At 59.6% G+C, this 21,660-nt stretch overlaps 2 protein-coding genes across 6 annotated transcripts in view; both read left to right on the top strand.

The window, feature by feature from the left end:
* Positions 1-1,843: 1,843 nt before the first annotated feature.
* Positions 1,844-8,292, top strand: DIRAS1 (DIRAS family GTPase 1). Of its 2 annotated transcripts, none has more exons than XM_044752793.2 (2): positions 1,844-1,957; positions 5,014-8,292. In XM_044752793.2, exon 2 carries the CDS (start codon positions 5,082-5,084, stop codon positions 5,676-5,678), a length of 597 nt encoding a protein of 198 aa, XP_044608728.1. In that variant the 5' UTR covers positions 1,844-1,957; positions 5,014-5,081; the 3' UTR covers positions 5,679-8,292. The 2 variants fall into 2 exon arrangements, with proteins under 2 accessions (XP_044608728.1, XP_044608733.1); XM_044752798.2 differs by lacking the exon at positions 1,844-1,957 and adding an exon at positions 2,317-2,865.
* Positions 8,293-10,416: 2,124 nt separating this feature from the next.
* Positions 10,417-21,660, top strand: part of GNG7 (G protein subunit gamma 7) — a 125,689-nt gene continuing 114,445 nt past the window's right edge. The window contains exon 1 of one of the 4 annotated variants that reach the window (XM_044752055.2): positions 10,417-10,509. The gene's annotated coding sequence lies outside the window, so the exon portion shown is untranslated. Of the gene's footprint in view, positions 10,510-17,711; positions 17,955-21,660 lie in introns of those variants that run through there. The other 3 variants (XM_044752056.2, XM_070491677.1, XM_070491676.1) reach the window with 3 other exon arrangements.

Genomic DNA, 21,660 nt, shown 5'->3' with positions numbered 1-21,660 from the left:
ATGGTCCAGGCGGGAGAGGCCTGGGGATGCAGCGGAGGGGCGAATCAGGGAGAAGTGGGGCACTTCAAGCCCCAGAAGCTGGACAAGCCTCAGTGGCCCAGCCTCTGGGGGAGCCGGGTGGTCCTGGGGGCAGTGCCCACCCATATCTCCAAGGGTGCAGGAAGGATCTGCCTCAGTCAGAGCCACGGAGATGGTGCATCAGCAAGAACCAAGCAGCCAAGAGCCAGAGGGGCTCATCTGCTCATACATCTCATGACGGGGAGCTCACCACCTCCCAAAGAGCCTCTTTCACCCTCCATCTGCTCTGACTCCAGAAAGTCCCTCCTTATGGCACCATAGGGACAGCCTCCCCTTCAAGGGGCGCCTTCCTCCAACAGGCTTGGGGCCTGGGGCTGTCTCACACCCACGCCTGGTCTGGTTGCTGCACCCCGGGATCCGCTCTCCTCTGTCATGAGCCTGTGTCCCCTCGGGTCACCTCCTGGGGGTGGTGAGGGTATCTTGCTGCCCTAAACGTGGACACACAGACGCGTTCAATGCGCACACACTTCCCAAAGGGAAACGTTTATTCTCAGAGACAACTCCTACTGGAGGAAGAGACGCATTTCCTACCAGCAAACCCCAAACCCATTCCCTGCCGGCCCCCAGACTCACCAGGGGCCCCCTGCCATCTCCCGCTGGGTGGGCTGCCTTAGGGGCACCAACCCGGACCAAGTGCTGGCTTCCTTCTTCAGTCTTCCCCTCGCTCCCTGGCCAGGGCCAAGCCCCTGGCATCGGCGGGAGTGTCTAGGTGCGCCCCCCCTTGCCCCATTCTCTGGAGCCTCCTCTGTTGGTTGGTTATTTATCCATTCCGCACTCCCCCTCCACCCACCTCCTCAGGTGCAGGGTCCTGCGGTGGACCACCACCCCACACCAGCCCTGGGAGTCCCATTCTGCTCCCCGAGCCCCTTCATCTGCAGTCCCGCCAATGGCCCCTTCCCTCTGCCCCTGCCCTGCGCCCCCCAGGGGACCTCAACTCTGCCCCACTCTTTCGCAGCGCCTGGCTCATGGAGGTGACCCTGAGGGTGCCAGCTCCCACCTGGGGCTCCGGCGGAAGCAGACCACACGCTCACTGCCCCCCTCAGGGACTTGGCCACCTCCCAGGGCCAGGCAGGAGCTGGTGTGTGCACGGCAGGGGGTAAGGGTGGGGGTCCCTGGGGGAGGTCCTCAGTGGGGGTCCGGGTGGAGGGCCCGATGGGGGTCCTGGTGGGGTCTAAGCAGAGGTCCAGGTGGAGGGCTGGGTGGGGGGTTGGTGGGGGGCTGGATGGGGGACCAGGTGGAGGTCTGTGTGGAGGCCTTGGTCCCGGTGGAGGTTGGGGGAGCCAGGTGGAGGTGGGGGGCAGGGCCTGTGGGGGTTCCAGTGGAGGTCGGATGGAGGGCTGGGTGAGGGGCCGGTGGGGTGCTGGATGGGGGGCTTGGTGAAAGTCCAGGTGGAGGTCGAGGGACGTGAGCCTAGTGGAGGTAGGGGGGTGGCTGCTGGGAGTTTGAGTGGAGGTCCGGGTGGGGGCCCGGTGGGGGGCCGGGTGGAGGTCTGAGCGGAGGTCCAGATGGGGGTCCATGTGTGGGGGTCTAAGTGGAGGGCCAGGTTGGGGGCTGGATGGGGGCCCGGTGGGGGTCCGAGTGGAGGTCGAGGTGGGGGGGGTGGGTGCGGGTGGAGGGCCGGTGGGGGGGCCAGGCGGGCTCCGCGCGGGGCTGCGCGCGCGGCGGGGGCGGGGACGGGGGCGCCGGCGGCGGTGACCTTGGCGGGCGCGGGTCCCCGGGGAGGGGCGGAGCGTGGGCCCGGCGGGCGGCGGGCGGGGACGGGCGGGGACGGGCGCGGGCGCGGCGGCGGCGGGCGGCGGGCGGCGCGCGGGGGGCGGCGGCCGCGCGGACACGAGCCGGCCAGCAGCAGCCGCGGCGGCGCCGCAGGACGAGCGCCCAGGTAGGCGGCCGGGCGGGGCGGGGGCCGGGCCCGCAGCATCCCACCCGCGGCCTCTCCCCGCGCCCTCCTTTGTCCGAGCCCCACCCTCGGGCCGCGGGCCGGCCCTCCCCTCCCTTCTCCCTTTCCTCCTCCTCCTCCTTCTCCTCCCCCGGGCGGCCGCTCCACCGGGACCCCCTCCGCGCGCCCACCGCGGACGGCGCCTTCTCTGCATCCCCTCCCCCGGATGCTCACAGCGAGCCCCGCCGCCAGGCCAGCCCCTCCCCGGGCCCTGGGCCCCTTCCCTGGGTTGGTCGGGCGCGTTCGGTCAGCACCCCCCCCCCCCCCCCCCCCCGCGGAGGAGTGAGTAGGACCCTGGGCCCGTCGCCCCGCCGGACACCTGCTCAGCCCTCCTGCCCCACACTCAGAAGCCCCTCCCTCACCACTGAGATCCTCCCTCGACCAAGGGGAACCCCTGGGCTGGCCCCCCAGTGTGCCTCCCCTCCCTCAGGTCCCCTGGAGCAGGCCCTCTCTCATCAAACCCCTGGTTGGTCAGGTGGTCCCCAGGTCAGACCCTGACCCCCACCCCCACCCCTTTGGTCAAGCATCCCGCCCCCCAGGCCCTCCCCTGGGTCGGGGCCTGCTTTCCTGCCCCTGAGGTCGCTGCAACCTCCAGGGCTGGGCTTGGGGACCTGGGGCCGGGCCGATTCGCCTGGCCCCCCCGGGGGGCGTCTCAGGGTGGGCTGCATTGCACGGCGGGAGGCCCAGGGGCCGAACAGCCAACCAGGGCCCCCGTTCAAGTCCTGCTCTGCTCTGCCACCTCCCTGCTCTGTGACCTTGAGCCGGTGGCTCCCCCTCTGAGCGTGGTGCTGTGACCTCCTCTCCCTCCCCCCACACCGCAGGAGTTGGGGGTGGGATTCAAACAGCACCAGGTGAGTGCCTGGTGTGGACTTGGGGGGCATTGCATGGGGGCTCCTAGTCAGGGATCCCAGGGCCCAACGGGGCCCCTCCTGGAGGACACCCCTGCTGACGGGCCCGGAGCCCTGCGAGAGGGTCTGTGCCCAGAGCAAAGCCAGGGCTGGGTCTGGGGTAGCACAAGCGACTGTCACCCGCCACTTCGGGCCAGTCGTGGTGGTGTCTGGCTGCACACCGGTGTGCCCGCTCCTTGGGGCACCCACCTGGAAAACAGCAGTGACAGCAGAGCAGCCGGCCGGCACGCTTTGCCAGCCAGCCCCCCAGCTTCCTCCCAGTGCTGAGCATTGCCACGCATGTCACCGATGTGCCTGACAGCCGACTCTAGTTAGCACTGTTAGAGCTCCTCAGAGTGCCAGGCGCAGAACTCGCGGGGTATGTGTGAGCTCCTACTTGATCATCTGTCGTTCTCTGACGATCTGGTACCTCTGCTCATCCAGAACGTGCCTTCCCACCCCACCACCAGCCACGTGCTTCCCGCCCTGAGCCCTTGGGACCGATAAGCAGGACAGTCCATCCTTCTCGGGGGCTCCGTGTGCCAGGCACCTGGCCAGGGGCTTTATCCAGCTTATGACACCGCTGGTCCCAGCAACTCCGTGGCAGGGACACTGTGACGGCTCACATTTCACAGATGTGGAGACCGAGGCTCCAGGACCGACTTGTTGCCTGGGTTCTCACCACCAGGTCCACACCATCGGGTCTCGCTCCACCACCCCCTTCCCCAGATGCACCAGAGGGAAGTGACTTGGCTGAGGTGCAATCTTACCTGCCTTGTCTCTCCCCGTGTAGGCCAAGCCCCACGGTGAGGGACCCTCAGGGACAGCTGGGGAGCAGGGAGGGAAAGGGGTCTCTGCTGCTTTCTATAAATAAGCACACGGATGCTAGAGACAGGCCTCCTGCCTTCCCGCCCACAGCCCAAGGTTCTTCCCTCCCCTCCGTCATTTCAGGAATTGCTGTGTGACCTCCTGAGGCCCCTGGACTTCTCTGTGCACAGGAGAAGGGAGCAATGATAAGAAGACCCCCCTCCCTGGGAGTTCTGTTCCTATAGATATGTCAGACCTGAGTGGGAGGCCAGGGCAGGCCAGAGCGTAGCCTGGGGACAGAGTTTAGGGAGTGATATTTTTTCTCGGGGCTCAGTTTCATTTTTCTCATCTCCAACCTGGGCTGCTGTTGGAAATCAGTCATGATTTGCAAACTGATTCTTGGACCTGCAGCTCCAGGATCACACTTACGGGATGAGGGGAGGAAAGTGGCTTTAAAATGCAAATTCCTTTTTTTTTTCTTTTTTTGGTGAGGAAGATTAGCCTTGAGCTAACCTCTGTTGCTAATCTTCTTCTTCTTGCTCGAGGAAGATTGTATCTGAGCCAATCTTCCTCTATTGTGTACGTGGGACGCCACAATGGCATGGTTTGATGAGCAGTGTGTAGGTCTGCGCCTGGGATCCGAACCCACAAAGCCAAGCGGCCAAAGCAGAGTGCACGAACTTAACCACTATGCCACCGGGCCCAGGGTCCTGGGCCAACTGATTCATCCCTTCTGGGGCCAGGGCTGAAGCCCTGCAATCTGCATTTTAAAAACACCCCACCATGTGGCTCCCACGTTAGGAGCCTCTGGGCTGGGGGAAGAGCTGTGATTGCTGGAGAGAGGCACCATTTCACCCATTTTGCAGAGGAGGAAAACTGAGGCTCAGGGTGGCAAAGCAGCCTGCCCAGGTCCCAGAGCCAGGGCTGCTGGCTTCCAGGAGCTGTGCTGGGAAGGCAGGGGGAAGCAGGTGCAGCTTGCGGGAGGGCAGAGGGGGCATGCCGGTGGGGAAAGGGGTTGGTGTGCAGAGCGCACTGGCATCTCCACGCCTCCCCCAGCCCAGAGTCCCCTGGGAAGGCGCACAGGCCCCAGATCTTGAGGCGGGAAGCAAGCAGAGGGGGCTGGCTCCCAGCCTGCACGCAGGGCAGAATGGCAAAGGCGGCCAAGTGCACCAGAAGGGCCTGCCCAGGACGCAGGAGAAGCGCCATCTCCTTTGAGAAGCCATCCCCCCACCTCCCCACCCCGGGTCCGGACCCGTCCCCTCCCGACTGAGCGGCCTTTTGCCTCTGACACTCCTCTCCGTACAGGGTCGGTGTGGGGTTCTAGCAGCCGGCGAGAGCCCTCCGGGCCCTGACCCCCACCCCCCGCGTGGAAGATGCCCGAACAGAGCAATGACTACCGAGTGGTGGTGTTCGGGGCGGGCGGAGTGGGCAAGAGCTCTCTCGTGCTACGCTTCGTGAAGGGTACTTTCCGGGACACCTACATCCCCACCATCGAGGACACCTACCGGCAGGTGATCAGCTGCGACAAGAGCGTGTGCACGCTGCAGATCACCGACACCACGGGCAGCCACCAGTTCCCCGCCATGCAGCGGCTGTCCATCTCCAAGGGCCACGCCTTCATCCTGGTCTTCTCGGTCACCAGCAAGCAGTCGCTGGAGGAGCTGGGGCCCATCTACCAGCTCATCGTGCAGATCAAGGGCAGCGTGGAGGACATCCCCGTCATGCTGGTGGGCAACAAGTGCGACGAGACGCAGCGGGAGGTGGACACCCGCGAGGCCCAGGCCGTGGCGCGGGAGTGGAAATGCGCCTTCATGGAGACCTCGGCCAAGATGAATTACAACGTCAAGGAGCTCTTCCAGGAGCTGCTCACACTGGAGACGCGCCGGAACATGAGCCTGAACATCGACGGTAAGCGCTCCAGCAAGCAGAAGAGGACAGACCGCATCAAGGGCAAGTGCGTCCTCATGTGAGCCCACGGGACGCCCGCCCGCCCGCCCACCCGCCAGCCCCGTGCCTCTCCCGGCGCCCCCTGCAGCTGCCTTCCTCTCCTCTCTCTCGCCTCTTCCACTTCTCTTCCTTCCTCCACCGTCTCTGCTGGGGAAACCGAGGCCCCAGCGAGCTCCTGGCAGGTCTGGCGCTGTCATATCACTCTGCCTTCCCTTCACTGCCCACCCCCCATCCTGTCTGTACCCCCCAAAGCTCAGTGCTGGAGGTGGCCCCCTTGATCTGCACGTGGGAAGATGGGGGAGCTGCCTGTCCCCATCGGGACTGAGGGTGCTGGGTTTTTCCCATCTCTGCCCATCTCCGTGTCTCCCAGGACCCCCGTCTCTGACCCTTTCCCTTGGGTTCCCCCCGCCAGACCTGCGCCCCCTCCCCCGTCAGATCACTGTGACCTTGCTGGAGGGGGAGTTGAAATGCACATGGACCTCAGATCTTGTTTTCTCCTATTTGGTGTTTAATTAACATACACCCCGCCCCCCACCACCTCCCTCTCTCATGACCTCTGGCCTGTGCCCCCGACCCCGGGTCCCAGACCACCCCTCTCGCCCCTGTCCCCACAGCCTGGGGGGGGTGGCCTCGCGGGACGGGTCTTAGGCCCCGCCAGGCAATAACCACAGGGCCCGCAGCAGCACCCCACCAGCCCTGAGTCCCACTCCTCGCACGGCCTGGCTCTGGGGTGCAGGCAGGGGAAGCCCGAGACCGGCCGATGGCCACAGCACAACTCCAGGGGACCGTCCGGCGTGAATACGGAGGGCCTTCATGGACACGGCCCGCAGAGAGAGATCGGCACAGGGTGTCCCCACCGAGGCCCCGGCAGGGGGATCTGGGGTGCTGGAGAGGGGTGCCTGGGGCCCCCTCTAGGGGCAGGCGACCGGACCCAGCACCAGCAGGATCTGAGGGGGTCAAGGCAGAGCTCTGAGCAGCCGCTTCCTCCGGCCAACTGTGCCCCAGAGAGGGGGCCCACCGGGAAGGCGAGTCCTGGGGTCGGGGTGTGTCTGCCACGTGAGATTCCGAGTGTTTCGTGAGAGCATCTAGACGGTTCCACGCTCTTGGGGCCGTGTGGGGCTGTGTTTGACAAGCACAGGGGACCTGCAGGCCTAGGTTGGGGGTGACCATGGGATGGTGTAGCTGTGCAGTGTGGTGTGCACAGGTGGGCGGATGGCCGTGTCCAGGTGTGTGTGTGTGTGTGTGTGTGTGTGGCTGTCACGGGGATGGTGCGTGCCTGGGACAGTGTTTTGTGTGTCGTAAGGGTGTAGGGTCTATGCAGGAGTGGGCAGTGTGGTTGTCGGCAGGACAGGATATTTGCGAGGTGTGAACCTTCCTACAGCATGAGTGTGACCACAAGCGGCTGTCTTTTCGGGAGCGGGTGACGTGATTTATCGGAGAGCATCTGTAAACCTGTTTGCTCTGACTGTCTGGGGAACACCGAGCCTGTTTCACGCTGTAGCAAGGTGGCTCTCTGCTCAAAATCTGTCCCCGTCAGCCGTGGCTGCCCAACAGAGGACCACAGACTCAGACACCTGCAACAACGCACGTTTATCATCTCCCGGATTCTGGGGGTCAGGAGTCCGGACACGGCTTAGCGGGTCTTGTGTGCAGGATCTCACGAGGCTGCGGTCAGAGTGCGGGCCCGGCTGCGGTCTCATCCGAGGGTCGGACTGGGGAAGGGTCTCGTTGTCGGCAGCCCTCAGGTCTCTGTGGTCACAGGACCGAGGGGCTTGGTGGCTCAGTGGCTGTCAGCTGGAGCTGCTCTCATCTCCCTGTCACATGGGTGTCTCCCTGGGGCTGCTCACAACCTTGGGTGTCATTGGGCGTGAGGAGGCTGCATGTGTGTGTGCTTGTGTGTGCTTGTGCACACTGGGACTGAACTGTGTGTGTGTGTGTGTGTGCATGTGCGAGAGAGAGGCCGTGTGGCTGGAAGTCATGTGACCATGTGGGGACTCTGTGTGGCTAAGAGGGACTGTTTGTGTCCATCTTGGTAGATGCATGGATGTTCTTCTCTGTGTTCCTGTGACTTCGCTCCGCAAACATTTACTGGGCACACTGTGAGAGAGAGGGAGTGCATGTGCGTGCGCGTCTGTGGGAGGTCACCGCCCTGCACGTGGACAGGCCCCGGCAAGAACAGTAGCCTCCTGTCTGAGCACAGCTGAGCCTCCTTATCCCATGGGGGGCCCAGGGGCCAGCAGCAACAGGTGGTGCCCCTTGTCGGCTCCAGGAGTGGTTCCTGGGCCTTGAAGGTGCCGGAGAGGGTGGGGCTGGGGCAGGGGTCTGGGCCCTTTTCTCAGGGACACACCCTGATAGCACAATCTCCCTGGGGCCCCGCCTGCCTCCAGGCCTCTCCCTCCCCAGGCCCCACCCCGACAAGAGAGGGGTTCTGCAGCAGGAGGGGGCCCTGGAGCCTGCCCCCGCTGCTGCCCATCCTGCCTGGGCATCCCTGGGTCTGCGGACCGCACCAGGCCACGCTTGCTGTAATCCCGGCCCTGCCCCCTCTGCCCCGCATGTGGGTGCCCCCGCCCCCTGTCGTGGGGTCTGTGTAGCATTCGCTCTAGAAATAGTTTTCCTGCAATAAAGAAGTGGATCCTGCATTCCCCACCGGTGCGCCTTCTTTGGGGTGGGGGCGGGGGGTCAGCTTACCGCCTGCGAAGAATGAGGGACGTGAAGGATGGGGAGGTGAGGGATGGGGACAAGGGATGAGGGACGGAGGAGGTGAGAGATGAGGAGGTGAGGGATGGGGATGAGGGATGGAGGAGGTGAGGGATGAAGGATGAAGGAGGTGAGGAATGGAGAAAGTAAGGGACGAGGAGGTGAGGAATGGAGATGAGGCATGAGGAGGTGAGAACTGGGGGGTGAGTGATGGGGATGTGGGAAGAGTTTGCACTTTGGGGATGAGCACACCGGCAAGTCACAGGAACATTTCAGCCCTTCCCCGGGTGGCCCCCTACAAGAGCCCTCGAGGGTCCTGCCGGACCCAGTACTTTAACTGCGGCCAGTTGTGGGGAGCAGACAGACGCTATGAGCCCCGTTTTACACGGGGAGGAACCCACGGCGCCTCAGATTCCCCATCTATTAACCGGCTCTGGGTTGAGTTTGAGAGGCCCGTCTAGGGTGAGGAGAGCCAGGCACTTGCCACAGGTGCAAAACTCGGCGGAGGGCACCAAAAACTCAGCCATCAAGGTACATATTTCAACGCAAAGGCAGCCGCGGTGAACAAAACATCACTATTTTAGAGACAGTATCTGACTTGGGGGGCGGGGCGGGGCTAGGGAAAAGCAAGAGAGGTGGTTCTCCCGCGTGCAGAATCAGATCTTGTCTTTCTCTAAAATCTTGGTATTTTATTCATCACGGATTATTTCTGCATTTATTTTGAATTTTAAAATATTGCATTAATGTAGCATTTATCTTGCAGGCGAGATTTTTTTTTTTTCCCCTTTAAGTTTTGGATTTGAGAACAGGGCCTCACTGGCCTCACCCCAGTCTCGACCCTGCTCTGTCGTTGGGGCCACACGATGATGTCCTCGAGTGAAGCGTGGCAGCCACGTCTACCGATGGCTCCAGGAATCCCGAACCTTCTGATTTTTCCAAGAGTGCCTGGAAATCTGGATTTCTTTCTGTAAAACGTCCAGATTTTCAAATGTTGGCAACGAATTTAAAATTTTTTAAGGAGTTTTGGGCCACAAGCCACCAGTTTGCGACCCTTGTTTAGACAGTAATTCCTTTGGGGGATACGGGCCAGGGAGTGAGATGCCTGCCCGCCCCAGGCACCTGGTTCTCTCTGTGCATGGAGGGCATGAGCAAGGAGGTTCCTACGGGGATGACAGGAGCCCTGGGGGGCCCAGCAGGGAGGCCAGCATCTCAGATCACAGAATATAAGTGTTGGTTGCACAAGGTAGTTGATGTCTCAGAATATGGTGGCTCTATCCTTCTGTGTAAGAAATTCTTCCTTCCATCAGGGCTGGATGCTTTTAAAGACATCGCAAATGTTTCCCAACATCGCCAGGGAGCTTGTGAAAAATGCACATTCCAGGGGTCTATTCCAGCTCCCCACCCACCCCCTGCAGGATTCTGGATCATTCCATCTGGGTGGGGGCCCAGGAACCTGCTTTTAAAGCCCAGGAGTTGGGAAACTGAGAAACCTTGGAAATTATGAGACAGGCTTGGGCAAGTGACCGTGGGTTTAACCTCTCTGAGACTCAGTTTCCCCCTCTGTAAAATGGGGATATGGTTTCTCCTAGCCTTATGCAGAGGGTTCAACGAGAGAGAGCAATTATTATTATTTTTGTCCCGCTAGCCAGGCGACCGATTAGGAGGGGACATTCTGCCCCGGGAAAATGAGCCCCCGGAGCGAGGATTTGGAATTCGAACCCTTGGGCCCTCCGGGATTCGAACTCGCGAACCTCCACGCGCTTCCTTGACGTCGCCAGGTCACCTCTGAAACTCCGCTCGCCGCCTCGCGGCGGAGGCCTCCCCTGCAAGCCAATTTGCAAATTAGCATAGTCCCGCCCCCCGCGCGGTCCCCGCTCGCGGGTGGCCAGCGGCGGTGCCACTCAACGCTCCTCCTCCGGCCGCGCCGGCGCCCCGCGCCCCGCCCCCTCTCCTGGGCGCAGCCTACCCCGCTGCCTGCCCTGTGCCCCGCCCTCGGCCCGAGCCTCCCGCAGTCCGGGCTCGCGATTGGCCGCGCCGGCCGCCAGGGCCCGCCCCCCGCGCGCCGGCCCCGCCCCGAGGAGGGGAGCCGCGGTCGCTACCAGGCGGCGGGTTCGGCTGCGCGGCGGGGCTGAGGCGGCCGCGGTGGCCCGGGCGCAGGTAAGGGCGCGTGCGGCCGGGGTCCGGGCCAGGTCCGCCGTCCTCCCCGGGGTCAGGGGGCCGGCGCGTGGCCGGGGCGGAGGGCAGGCCCGGGGTCCCGGGGGAAGCGGGACTCCGAGGGCTCCGATCTGGCTGCAGACCGAGCTGGGGGTCGGGGTCTGCTGGGGAGGGGGCTGGAGTTGAGGATCCGGGCTGGAACTGGGAGTCAGGGCAGGAGCTGGGGGTCGGGTCTGCTGGGGAGGGGGCTGGAGTTGAGGATCCGGGCTGGAATTGGAAGTCAGGGCGGGAGCTGGGGGTCGGGGTCTGCTGGGGAGGGGGCTGGAGTTGAGGATCCGGGCTGGAATTGGGAGTCGGGTCGGGGTCTGCTGGAGAGGGGCCTGGGGGCGGGGCTGGGGCTGGAGGTTAGCTGGGGAGGGGGCTGGAGTTGAGGTCAAGTTGTCTGGGGAGGGGCTGGAGCTGGGAGATGAGGTTAGCTGGGGAGGGGGCTAGGGATGGAGCCTGGGGTTCTGGGCTGGAGTTGAGGTCGAGGTTAGCTGGAGAGGGGCCTGGGGCTGGAGTTGAGGTCGAGGTTAGCTGGGGAGGGGCCTGGGAGTGGAGCTGGAGGTCCAGGTTAGCTGGGGAGGGGCTGGGAGTGGAGCCTGGGGATCTGGACTGGAGTTGGGGGTCCAGGTTAGCTGGGGAGGGGGCTGGAGTTGTGGATCCGGGCTGGAATTAGGAATCAGGGCTGGAGCTGAGGGTCACGGTTAGTTGGAGAAGGGGCTGGGGGTGGAGATGGAGGATGGAGTCAGCTGGGGAGGGGCTGGAGTTGGGGACTGGTGTTGGAGTTGGAGATCTGGGGTCTAGGTTAGCTGGGGAGGGGGCTGGGGCTGAGTTGGGGGTCTAGATTAGCTGGGGAGGGGCATAGGGGTTGAGTTGAGGGTGGGACTTATTTGAGGGGGGGGCTGGGAGAGGAGTTGAAGGTGGAGGTTAGCTGGGGAGGAGGCTGCAGCTGGAGTTGAGGCTGGAGCTGGGGGTCGAGCTGGAGCTGGGGGTCGAGCTGGCCGGGAAGCCTGATTGCAGAGCCCGGGGTTAGGCTGAGCTGGCACAGGGCCAGAGGGCAGAGACACGGGGAGGGCTGAGGGATGGAGGTGGGGGTCAGACCTGTTTCAGAAGGGGCCCGAGGGATTTGGGGTGAAATGGAGAGTTAGGAGTGTGTGGGGGGATGAGGAAGGAGGAGGGGAGCGGAGAGATGGTGGGACGGAGGGCTGGGAGACGCGGGGACAGGTGTCTGCCGGAGGGTCACTGTTCTGGAGAAAGTGGAGGGGTCTGGGTTAGAAGTCATACGGCTCGTGGAGGGGACTCGCCCCCTCGTTTGGGGGGCTAATCATTCTCTGTAGAAGGGGGCACAGGGCAGAAACCCCCCGGGGCCACCGTGAGCTGGAGGAGCCCGGAGTTCAGTGGACTTTGTGGGGCCTGTTGCTGGGATGGACGGTGCCAAGGAGGGTGTCTCGGGACGCAGAACAGCTTGACTCAGTGACTGAATTTTTCAGGGATTTTTGGGCTCAGGGGGGAGGGACCCAAGTGGGAGTTTTGGGGACGGTGCTCTTGAGGGCTGTGGGTGGCACTTTATTTTTCCTGGGGAGCGGGGGCTGCCACGGGGCCGGGAGGTGGGCGGGAGAAGACAGGCGTGATGAACAGCAGCGCAGAGCCTTCAGCTGTTGCTAGGTGGCGGCGAGGCAGCGCCAGGGGCGCGAACTCGTTGGCTGGGATGCGGAGGTGAAGGGCACAGTGGCATCTGGAGGATGCGCCCCCTGCGATCCCATCTCGGCCCTGGCTGTTTGCGTGCCCACGTGGCCTCTGGGGTCCTTAGTTTCCCGCTCTGTGAAATGGGACTGATAGAAGAAACGCGAGCGGGGACCCCGCGGGATGGCTGCGAGGGTCAGGGGAGGGAAGGGGAGCACCGAGCGCACACGTGGCACGGGTGCGTGCCTGCGGCGTTGATAACGATGTTCTAAATCGAGGGTTCTTTGGCAGGGGGGAGGTGGGTAGGCGGAATTACTAGGTCGTCAGAGAGGGGAGGAAAGGGGTCAGGCTCCATCTGACCCCAGTCCTTCAACCTTGGGGTGCACGTGAGAATCACCCCTGGAGGTCTGAAAAAGAATCTGCAAAAAATAATTTCTATATTATTAAAAGTGAGGAAAAAACAAACAAACAAAAAGAATTCCATGGAGGCCGGTCCTGTGGCTCAGTAGTTAAGTTCCTGTGCTCCCATTTGGTGGCCCAGGGTTCACCGGTTTGGATCCCCCCACATGGACCTACACACTGCCCATCAAGCCACACTGTGGTGGCGTCCCACATACAAAATAGAGGAAGATGGGCACAGATGTTAGCTCAGCGACAGTCGGCAAAAAGAGGGAGATTGGCAACTGATGTTAGCTCAGGACTAATCTTCCTCAGCAAAAAAAAAAAAAAAAAAAGAGGAAGATCTTGGATCTGGTGCCAGGAGATTCTGAAGGTTTGTCAGGGAACAAGTGTGTCCATGTAAGAGGAGGCTGTAGGGGTCATTCTGATGTAGATGTGCCCCCAGGAGCCATTTGGATGTGTCCCCCCGAGGGACCACGATTGTATGCTCTTTAAATACATGAGCTTTACAACTTGAGTTCATATGAGGGACCTGGGTCTCCCCCGCCCCCGGCACGGCTGACATGGGTTCAGGTCACTCTCTTGGGGGTGCCGTCCTGGGCGCTGTAGGGTGTTGAGCAGCATCCCTGGCCCCCACCCACTTGATGCCAGGAGCTCCCCCAGTGTGACAACCACAGATGTCCCCAGATGTCACCTGATGTCCCCTGGGGGCAGGACCGCCCCTGGCGGAGACACCACCCCCCCATCATAGACAAAACCAAGTTATTTTCTCATTTAAAGACCACATATTTGCCCAGATTTGGGTTTTGATCGTCAATCATCTAGTGCTCTCATTTTGAGAGGAAAAAATAAAATCAGATTAAAATCACGCTGCTCCTCGAGAATTTGAGAGATGCCAGCTTCTTTCTAGGCGAGTCTTTTGTGTGGCTTCCCAGCTTTCACCCCGATTTCGAATCCGGGGTTCAGTGACCGGCGGGCGGCGGGCACAGAGAGACCCAAGTTTGCTGTCGGCGTCTGTGGTTTTCACCAAGCGGAGAAGCCTGAATTCTTTGGGAAATTCTTGGTGTCCTACGGAAAATATCCGGCGACTGACGCGTCGTCGTCTGCTCTTGTCTCGTAAAGCCGGGAGCGCTGTGGTTCGGAGGGAAGACAGCGTTACGCTAACACACAGATGCTCAGCCCCCTGTTTACTGAATGGAGGCGGGGTTTTTTTGTACACCCTGCAGTAGTGTGAAAACTCCCTTTTCCCTTCAAGGTGTTATTACAGGTTTTCTCATTTGCATCTGGAGACAAATAGTCTTCAAGATGCTATTTACTAGGCTACGTGTGTTCTTGAAGCTCCTTTGTGGTTTCTTACACAAGGGCTGTGCCTGACTTCCACGATGGTGGAACTTTCTGGAGCCTTCTAGGGGGGACGGTGAGCAGGATGGTGGCGTAATCACTGGGAGTTGACACAGACGTCTTTCCCCTCTCTCTGTGCCCCAAACGTGCAGGCTGCTCCTCTGGGGTTCTCCCGGGCCGAGTGTGGGTCTTGCGAGGTTTGCTGTGGTCCTTGAACCGCTGGCCTCCGCTGTCCACATCCTTGGCGGTGTCGGGGACCCTTCCTCCGGTTGCGATGTTCGTCCGGACAGTTCTCGATTGTCACCGCTGCTCTCGTGCTCCTGTTTGTTGTGGCCTCTCGTTTCAGAGTCTGGAGGAAATTTGTCCCACATGTCACCCAGGAGACTTAGAGACCAGACTGGGGACAGAAGAGCTGGGGCCACCTCTCAGGGGCGGTCACTTCTTCCTCTTCCTCCCGGGGGGCAGCTCTGACGCGCTTCCAGAACCGGCTACTCTTTCTCCTGGGAACCTTGCGAAGGGGCATGTTTTCCTGCTTTTTATTTTTTAACTTGGGGTACAATTTCCTTATCAGAAAACTTAGCCATTTAAGGACACAGGTCAGTTTTGGGGGGAGTTTGTCAAGTTGTGCCACCATCCCCATAAATTCATTTTAGAACATGTTCATCACCCCAGTAAGATCCCCCATCCCCATCAGTCACTCCCCAGCCCCTGGCACCCATGAGCCCGCTCTCTGTCTGTGGATCTGCCTATTCTGGAGGTTTCCTGTCAATGGGGTCACACACCGTGTGTCCTTCTGTGTCTGCTTCTCTCCCTGAGCATCGTGTGTTCAGGTCCGTACTCGTGCGGCTGTGTCAGGGCCTCGCTCCTCTTCACGGCTGCATAATATTCCGGTGTGTGGATGGGCCATGTTGTGTGGATCCATCATCCACTGATGGACAGCTGGGCAGCTCCCACACTAGGGCGGTGAAGAATCGTGCTGCTATTTAAATGGCCTTTTCCAGGGCATTTGACAGCCCCCTAAACTGGAGCTTGGGGGCGTTAGGTGTCACCGTGCTGGTTCCATCCCTCTCTCTCCCCTCTGTGGTTCTTTCCCCCTGATTTGAGCACTTCGCCGTCTCTTGCTCAGAGCATTCCGGCTGGCGGTTCGGCCTCCAGTCCCTCCTGCTCCGGTGGGCTGACCCCGCACGACCAGAATCCACTCTCTGAAGCACACAGATCCGTTCATCATTTCTCTGCCACCGTCCCCAACTCATCACCCACTCGACAAAGTCGCAGTCCCCCTCGTGGCCTCCGTGGCACCGTGGGAGTGGGCCCCACCTGCCCCGTCCCCAGTGATCTTCACGTTGCCTCCCGTCGAGCTCCCGCCACCACCCGCCACAGGCCCCCAGCTTTCCTGGACCGCGTGGTCTGCTGTCTCCTTTCAAACCTTGCTTGCTTCCTTCCTTCCTTTCCCCGACAAAGGCTGCTTGTGTGCCTATTTTAAGCTGTCAGAACGGGTGCCAGGCGCCGGGAGCGCCACGTGAATGAGATGCTTGTGTGTGCGCGTGGGGAGGCACGGAGACCGGGGGACACGGGGCCATTCTGTCCCCGGCCCGGCTCCCTGAGTCGGGGTCCCTCAGGGTGGCAGGGATGGGGGCCAGGCCTGTGCTTTCCTTGAGCTCCGCGGGCGCGACGACCATCAGTTTCTTAGGGGACGGAGAGGTGGAGACGACACCTGCGCACAGGTGTCTGGGGGACAGGCCGGGAGAAGCTGTGCCCTGAGGACCAGTTTGCCGGGGTCAGGTTGGGGGAGCCTAGACGCCCTGTGTGAGCACGGAGGCTGGGCCGGATCTGTCCATGTCCTCTCATGCAGGGTCTCCCCTCTAGACACTGAGGACATCGGGGCCGGGTCATCCTCTCTGTGGGGCCGTCCTGGGCACTGGGTGGCGGGGGGTGCTGGTTTGAGCAGCATCTCTGGCCCCCACCCACTCGATGCGCGGATTCAGTGCGGACGGGGAGAAACTGATTTGCAGAAATTGCTACGTTTTTTTGGAATCTCTGAAAGTTAACTGTTTGGAGATGATAAAATAGAAAAAGATGACCTGTCTTTGATATGCATCAATTAGTGGAGAGTCTGCTCATCGTAGCCGTGGGCGTGCGTGCGCACACACATGTGTGTTTTCCACTCTCCCTGTGCTGATGGGAGGAGGTGACCACGCCGGTCGGGGGTGACGGGAGTTTGAAACCTGCCCCCCAGCTCTGCTTCTGGACGGTTACCGCTCGTCAGATCTTTTGTCCTTTGCGCTCGAGGCCCCTGCTGCCCCTGTCTTCTTAAGAATCTCCCTAATTTGATGGAGAAAAAGAGTCAGGAGAAATCACAGCACAGGAGGTGAATCCGGCCAAGCTGAAAGGCAGGGTCCCGGCAGGCGCCGTGCTGGAGCAGACGGCTGTGCCCGGGAGGGTCGGCGGGCGGGCCCGGTGCCACCAGCCTGCTCTGTGTCTAATTGCGTGACTTGCCTGGGGCCACCACAAACCAGGCGGCTTGAAACAACAGAGATCTCTCCTCTCTGAGGTCTGAGATCAAGGTGTCTCGGGGCCGCGCTCCCTCCCGAGGCTCCAGGAGAGGGTCCTTCCTGCCTCTTCCAGCTCCTGGTGGTCTCCAGCCGTCCTTGGCTTGTAGACGCCTTGCTGCAGTCTCTGCGTCTGTCTCTGTGGTCACATGGTCATCTCCTTGGGTGTATCAAAGAAAAACCAGAGGTGGACGTCATTCGAGGGGTGGAAACATTGTAATAAGGAACTGCCGCGGGCGCAGGAGACCTCTGTGTAGACCCCTAGGCAGCATGGACCAGTGGGGGCTTACGGCCGAGGAGCAGGGGGAGTCAAGGGATGGAGAATTGCTAAGAAGAAACATCACCGGGGGGATTCTGGCCGTCTGACCTGACGGGATTCCTGGTGCAGACGTGGCCGGGGGAGCGAGGGGGCGATGAACCCGGTTGGGTCCTGAGGGTGATCAGACATACAGGAGGGGGTACTCTGCATCTACCGACTTAGCGGATTCTTGCTAAAATGGGATGACACAGAGATGAACACGGAAACCCTAACCTCAAGGCCCAGTTTGAAAAGCTCAGGGCAGCCTGAATAGAGTTGGGTCAAGGAGAGAATCACTTTTTTTTTTTTCTTGAGGAAGATTAGCCCTGAGCTAACATCTGCCGCCAATCCTCCTCTTTTTGCTGAGGAAGACTGGCCCTGAGCTCACATCCGTGCCCATCTTCCTCTACTTTATATGTGGGACGCCTGCCACAGCATGGCCTGCCAAGCGGTGCCGTGTCCGCACCCAGGATCCGAACCGGTGAACCCCGGGCTGCTGAAGCGGAACGTGTGACCTTAACCACTGCACCACCGGGCCGGCCCCAAGGAGAGAATCTTTGTCATGTCGCTGTGTCCAAATTTCCCTCTTCCTGTGAAGACATCAGGCGTTGGATTAGGGCCACCTGAGTCCAGGGTGACCTCGCCTTAACTTGCTCACGTCTGCACAGACCCCATTTCCAAAAAACGTCCCATCCCAGGTATCAGGGTTAGGATACAGACATCTCTTTTTGGGGGGCACCCAGTGACTCCCACACCACCCAGCAAACGGTCACTCATGGGGTGACAGTCAGCTTTTTCCAGGGCGGTGTGGTCCCGGTTGCTAAATGCCCTGCTTCCTTCTGCTCTGTTCCTACTTTCTCCACCCCCAGAAAAATAGAAATTTGCACCATCTCAGAGAAAATGGAGAACTCTGTGCCCAACGGGGCCCCTGGGTGTGCCGGCTGTGGGAGGAAGTGGGGGTTGGCTCGATCGTTGGGGACGAGCGTGGAGGAGGAGGTTAACCCGTAGCCTGGGAGAAGCTGTGGATCATTTGTCAGCGGTAAGATGGGGCAGGAGCGCCCGCCTCGGCCGCCTTCCGGGATGTGGATCAAATGAGGCCCCTCTCGAAGGATGCGGTGGGAATTCTAAAGCTCTCTGTAAATATTACGTGTTCTTGTTGTTAACATGTTGGGGGTTTGGTAAACCGGGGTCTCCCCCAGGCACTGTGACCTCGGGGCCGGGTCATCTCTGGGGGGCCGTCCTGGGGGATGTGGGGGGTTGAGCAGCATCCCTGGCCCCACCCACTCGATGCCAGGAGCTCCCCCAGTGTGACACCCACAGACGTCCCCAGATGTCACCCAGTGTCCCCTGGGGGCAGGATCACCCCAGGTTGGGAACCACTGGGCTGAATTATTTCTATAAGATTTTACGATTCTGTGGTTCCGTTCAAGTAAAAAGATAAGTTTGGGTATTTTTTTTTAAGACACTTTATTTTTTAGAGCAGTTTTTGGTTCATAGCAAAACTGAGCAGAAGGTAGAGATTTCCCATAGACCCCCGTCCCCACGTGAGCACAACCTCCCCCGTTATCAATGTCCCCCACCAGAGTGCGACACTGGTTACAACCGATAAAGCTACGTGGACAGGTCAGCGTCACCGAGCATCCATAGTTGACGTCGGGGTCCCTCCTGGTGTTGGATGTTCTGTGGGTTTGGACGAATGCGTAATGACACGTATGCCCCGTTACAGCATCATACAGAGTAGTGTCACCTCCCTAGACACCCTCTGTGCCCCACCCGTTTGTCCTTCCCTCCCCATCATTTTGCTTTTATGGGCAAATCGACGAGAAGAGCGCGGCCACCCTGAGTGCGTGTTGGGAGGCATGTAACTATTCGCTGCTGTGGGGTTTATTATGAATTATTCTTGCATGTCTCCACTCCAAAAAACGGTGCTCTCCAGGAGAACCAGGATTTGAGCTTCCTGTGTTCGACCAGCCACACTCGAGAGAGCAAAACAGGGGAAACTGATTTTAATGATAAATTTTACGTAACCCCGTATAGCCACAGTATTACGATTTCCACCTGTCATCGACGGAAAGGAGGTGTGAAGGAGCGTTTCCATTCTTTCTTTCATACGAAGTCTTCGAAATCTGGTGTGGATTTTGCATTCACAGATTTTTATGGGTCAGAAGGAGCCGCCTTTCAAATGCTCAAGGCCACGCGTGGCCAGTGGCCGCCACACCCGACGTGGCAGGTCTCAGAAGTGAATAGGGGACATTTTAGGAGAAAATCAGAGCTCTGGAGGCCGATGGGGGGGTGGTTAGCGTTTGGATGCGTCGTGGGTCGTTTTTAGACCTACAGAAGTATCTGCTTTGCTAACGAATGGTGCCGGACCCCCGTGACATCCGTGACAAGATTTCCCGAGGGAGAAGAAAAGACACCTTACTCATCGCTGGTTAGAGTGTGACTTGTGAGATTTACAATTCATTAATTGAAAAGAACATTGGTGCTTTGTTGCAACGCACAATTCAGGTCACACACGGCTTTGTTCTGGCAGAACTGAGCTGACTGGTTGAAAAAACAGATTGAGGAGCAGAGCATCTTAGAAAGTTCTGGAAGGGCCCCCGAGAATATCCAGTCCAGGGGCGCATCAAACTACAGCCGTCAGGACGAATCCAGCCCATGATCTGTTTTTATACCGCCCCTGAGCTGAGAATGGCTTTTACATTTTTAAATGTTTGGAAAAAACATCAAAAGAAGCATGTTATGTCCTGACACGTGAAAATCATGCAGAGTCCACATTTCGGTGTCCAGAAATAAAGCTTTCACGCTGCAACATAGGAGACCGTGTGGCTGGCAAAGCTGAAAATATTGATTCTCTGGCCCTTTGTGGGAGGAGTATGATTGACCATTTATTTTGTTTCATGTCACGAGACATAACAGCACAGCTTAGAAATAATGGGCCCCTGGATTTGATGAACTGTGGCATCCAAAACTCAGAAATAGATCACACTGTCCAATGTCACTCATGTTTATCACCTTGTTGCTTAAAGATGCGCAAACATGGACCTCCGTTTAAATGTTTGTGCTTACAGCTTTATGCAATAACCCCCCCAAAAAGCACAGAAAATAAATACAACAGCAGCACAGTGAATCCAAACGCACATTCATACGAACACCTCTGACGCCAGGCGGTGTGTGTTTCTGAGAACGATGTTCCGAGAGTCGCGGTTGCCCGAGCAGGAGTCTCAGAGAGGGTTCAATGACAACGGTGGCTTCCTCTCCTGGGCCCGGAGCCGAGGCTGCCGCTCGGTGACACTCACCCCACTGAGAAACGCCCTTCTCTTCACGGAGGCTGGTTTTTCCGTATTTGAGGCTGGGGCAAGAAATGGAAGATTTTTAAATTTTTTTTTTTTTTTTGTAACTTGCTACTTAGGAAATGGGCTATTTTTGACTTGAATTTTGACTGTCAGCAGGAGGTGATGGGGAGGAAATGAGGCTGGGTGGGGCTTTGTGGATGGGCTGGGCCTTTGTTGTTTAAAAAAATAGATGGCTCCTCTCTCTTCTCTCTGTCTCTCCCTCTCTTTTCTCTGTTTCTGTCTGTCTCTGTCTCTCTGTCTCTCCCTCTCTTTTCTCTGTCTCTGTCTCTGTCTGTCTCTCCCCCTCTCTCTCCCTCTCTCTCTTCTCTCTATCTATCTCTTTCTCCATCTGTCTCTGTCTCTCTCTCTCACTGGGTTCCAGGACGCTCCCCGTTGCTCCATAAAGAAAACCAAATCGCATCAGTGATGTTCGCACACCTCACACACGTGCTCGCAGGTTTGGGGCGCAGAAGGACGGGAACCCGGTTCCAGAACCTTTGTTCCTGTCTCCGCTCTGACTCTTGTTCCCAGATTGGCAAAGCCCCCTCTCGCCCTCAGCTTCCGCTTCCCGGGCCGTGAAATGGGGCATGAAATACCATCATTCCCATCCCCACGGCTCCGTCTGACCCCGCACAACCCCCGTCTGTGTCGTCTCTGAGAAAGACAGTGGCCTGAGCTCCCAGAACTGTTTGGGTTTTTCATGATTGACTTTTTACTTGGGACTAATTTTAGATGCACAGAAGAGTCACAAAGACACTACCGAGTCCACGGGTGCCCCTCCGCCAGCTTCCCCCCAATGCTAACATCTCGCGTCCCCAGGCTGTCGCCACACTCTGACATTCACACGGTGAATGACCGTTCACTCAACTCCATACTTTATTCGATGTCACTGCTTTTCCCCATGTCTTTTTGCTGCCTGGGGACCCCATCCAGGATGGCACAGACATTGCTCTCCCGTCTCCACCGGCCCTTCTGGGCTGTGACAGTCCCTCCGACGTACCTTGTCTTTCACACCTGGGCATCTTGAGCAGGACCGGTCAGTTTTGCAGGACGCCCCCTGATCTGGGTTTGTCTGGCATTTTCTCGTCATCAGACCAGGGTTATGGGTTTTGGGGAAGGACACACCAAGGTGAGATGCCCTTCTGGTCGCTTCCCACAGCAGTCCCTGACACCCACATGACGTCGCCCTGAGGTTGACCCTGACCACCTGGCCCGGGCAGTGCTGACCCGCCCACCAGGTACTCAGAGGCCGCGATTAGTCTCCGTTGGCCTCTAACCTGCCGAGGGAACCCCGGGCCCCCCCAGAACACCCCCTGTGCTCCCCGAGCCAATTTGCCACCCTCTGTGCTGCAAACTTTGCCTTCGCTCTGCGCAGCGTGGGGTAAACGTGCTCGATGACGGCTGTGCTCCTGGAGATGGTTTTGGGGACCGAGATTCATCGTCTCAGAGGTGGTGGCCACAGACACCGCAGGCTGTTGGGAGAAATGTCATCCTTCTGATGGGAGAC

This window comes from Equus asinus, chromosome 20 (genome assembly GCF_041296235.1).
Source record: "Equus asinus isolate D_3611 breed Donkey chromosome 20, EquAss-T2T_v2, whole genome shotgun sequence".
Lineage (NCBI taxonomy): Eukaryota > Metazoa > Chordata > Mammalia > Perissodactyla > Equidae > Equus > Equus asinus.
This window is presented reverse-complemented; position numbering and strand designations above follow the sequence as displayed.

Coding starts and splice junctions, on each gene's coding strand:
- DIRAS1 (XM_044752793.2), top strand. CDS start 5,082: ATGCCCGAACAGAGCAATGACTACCGAGTGGTGGTGTTCGGGGCGGGC.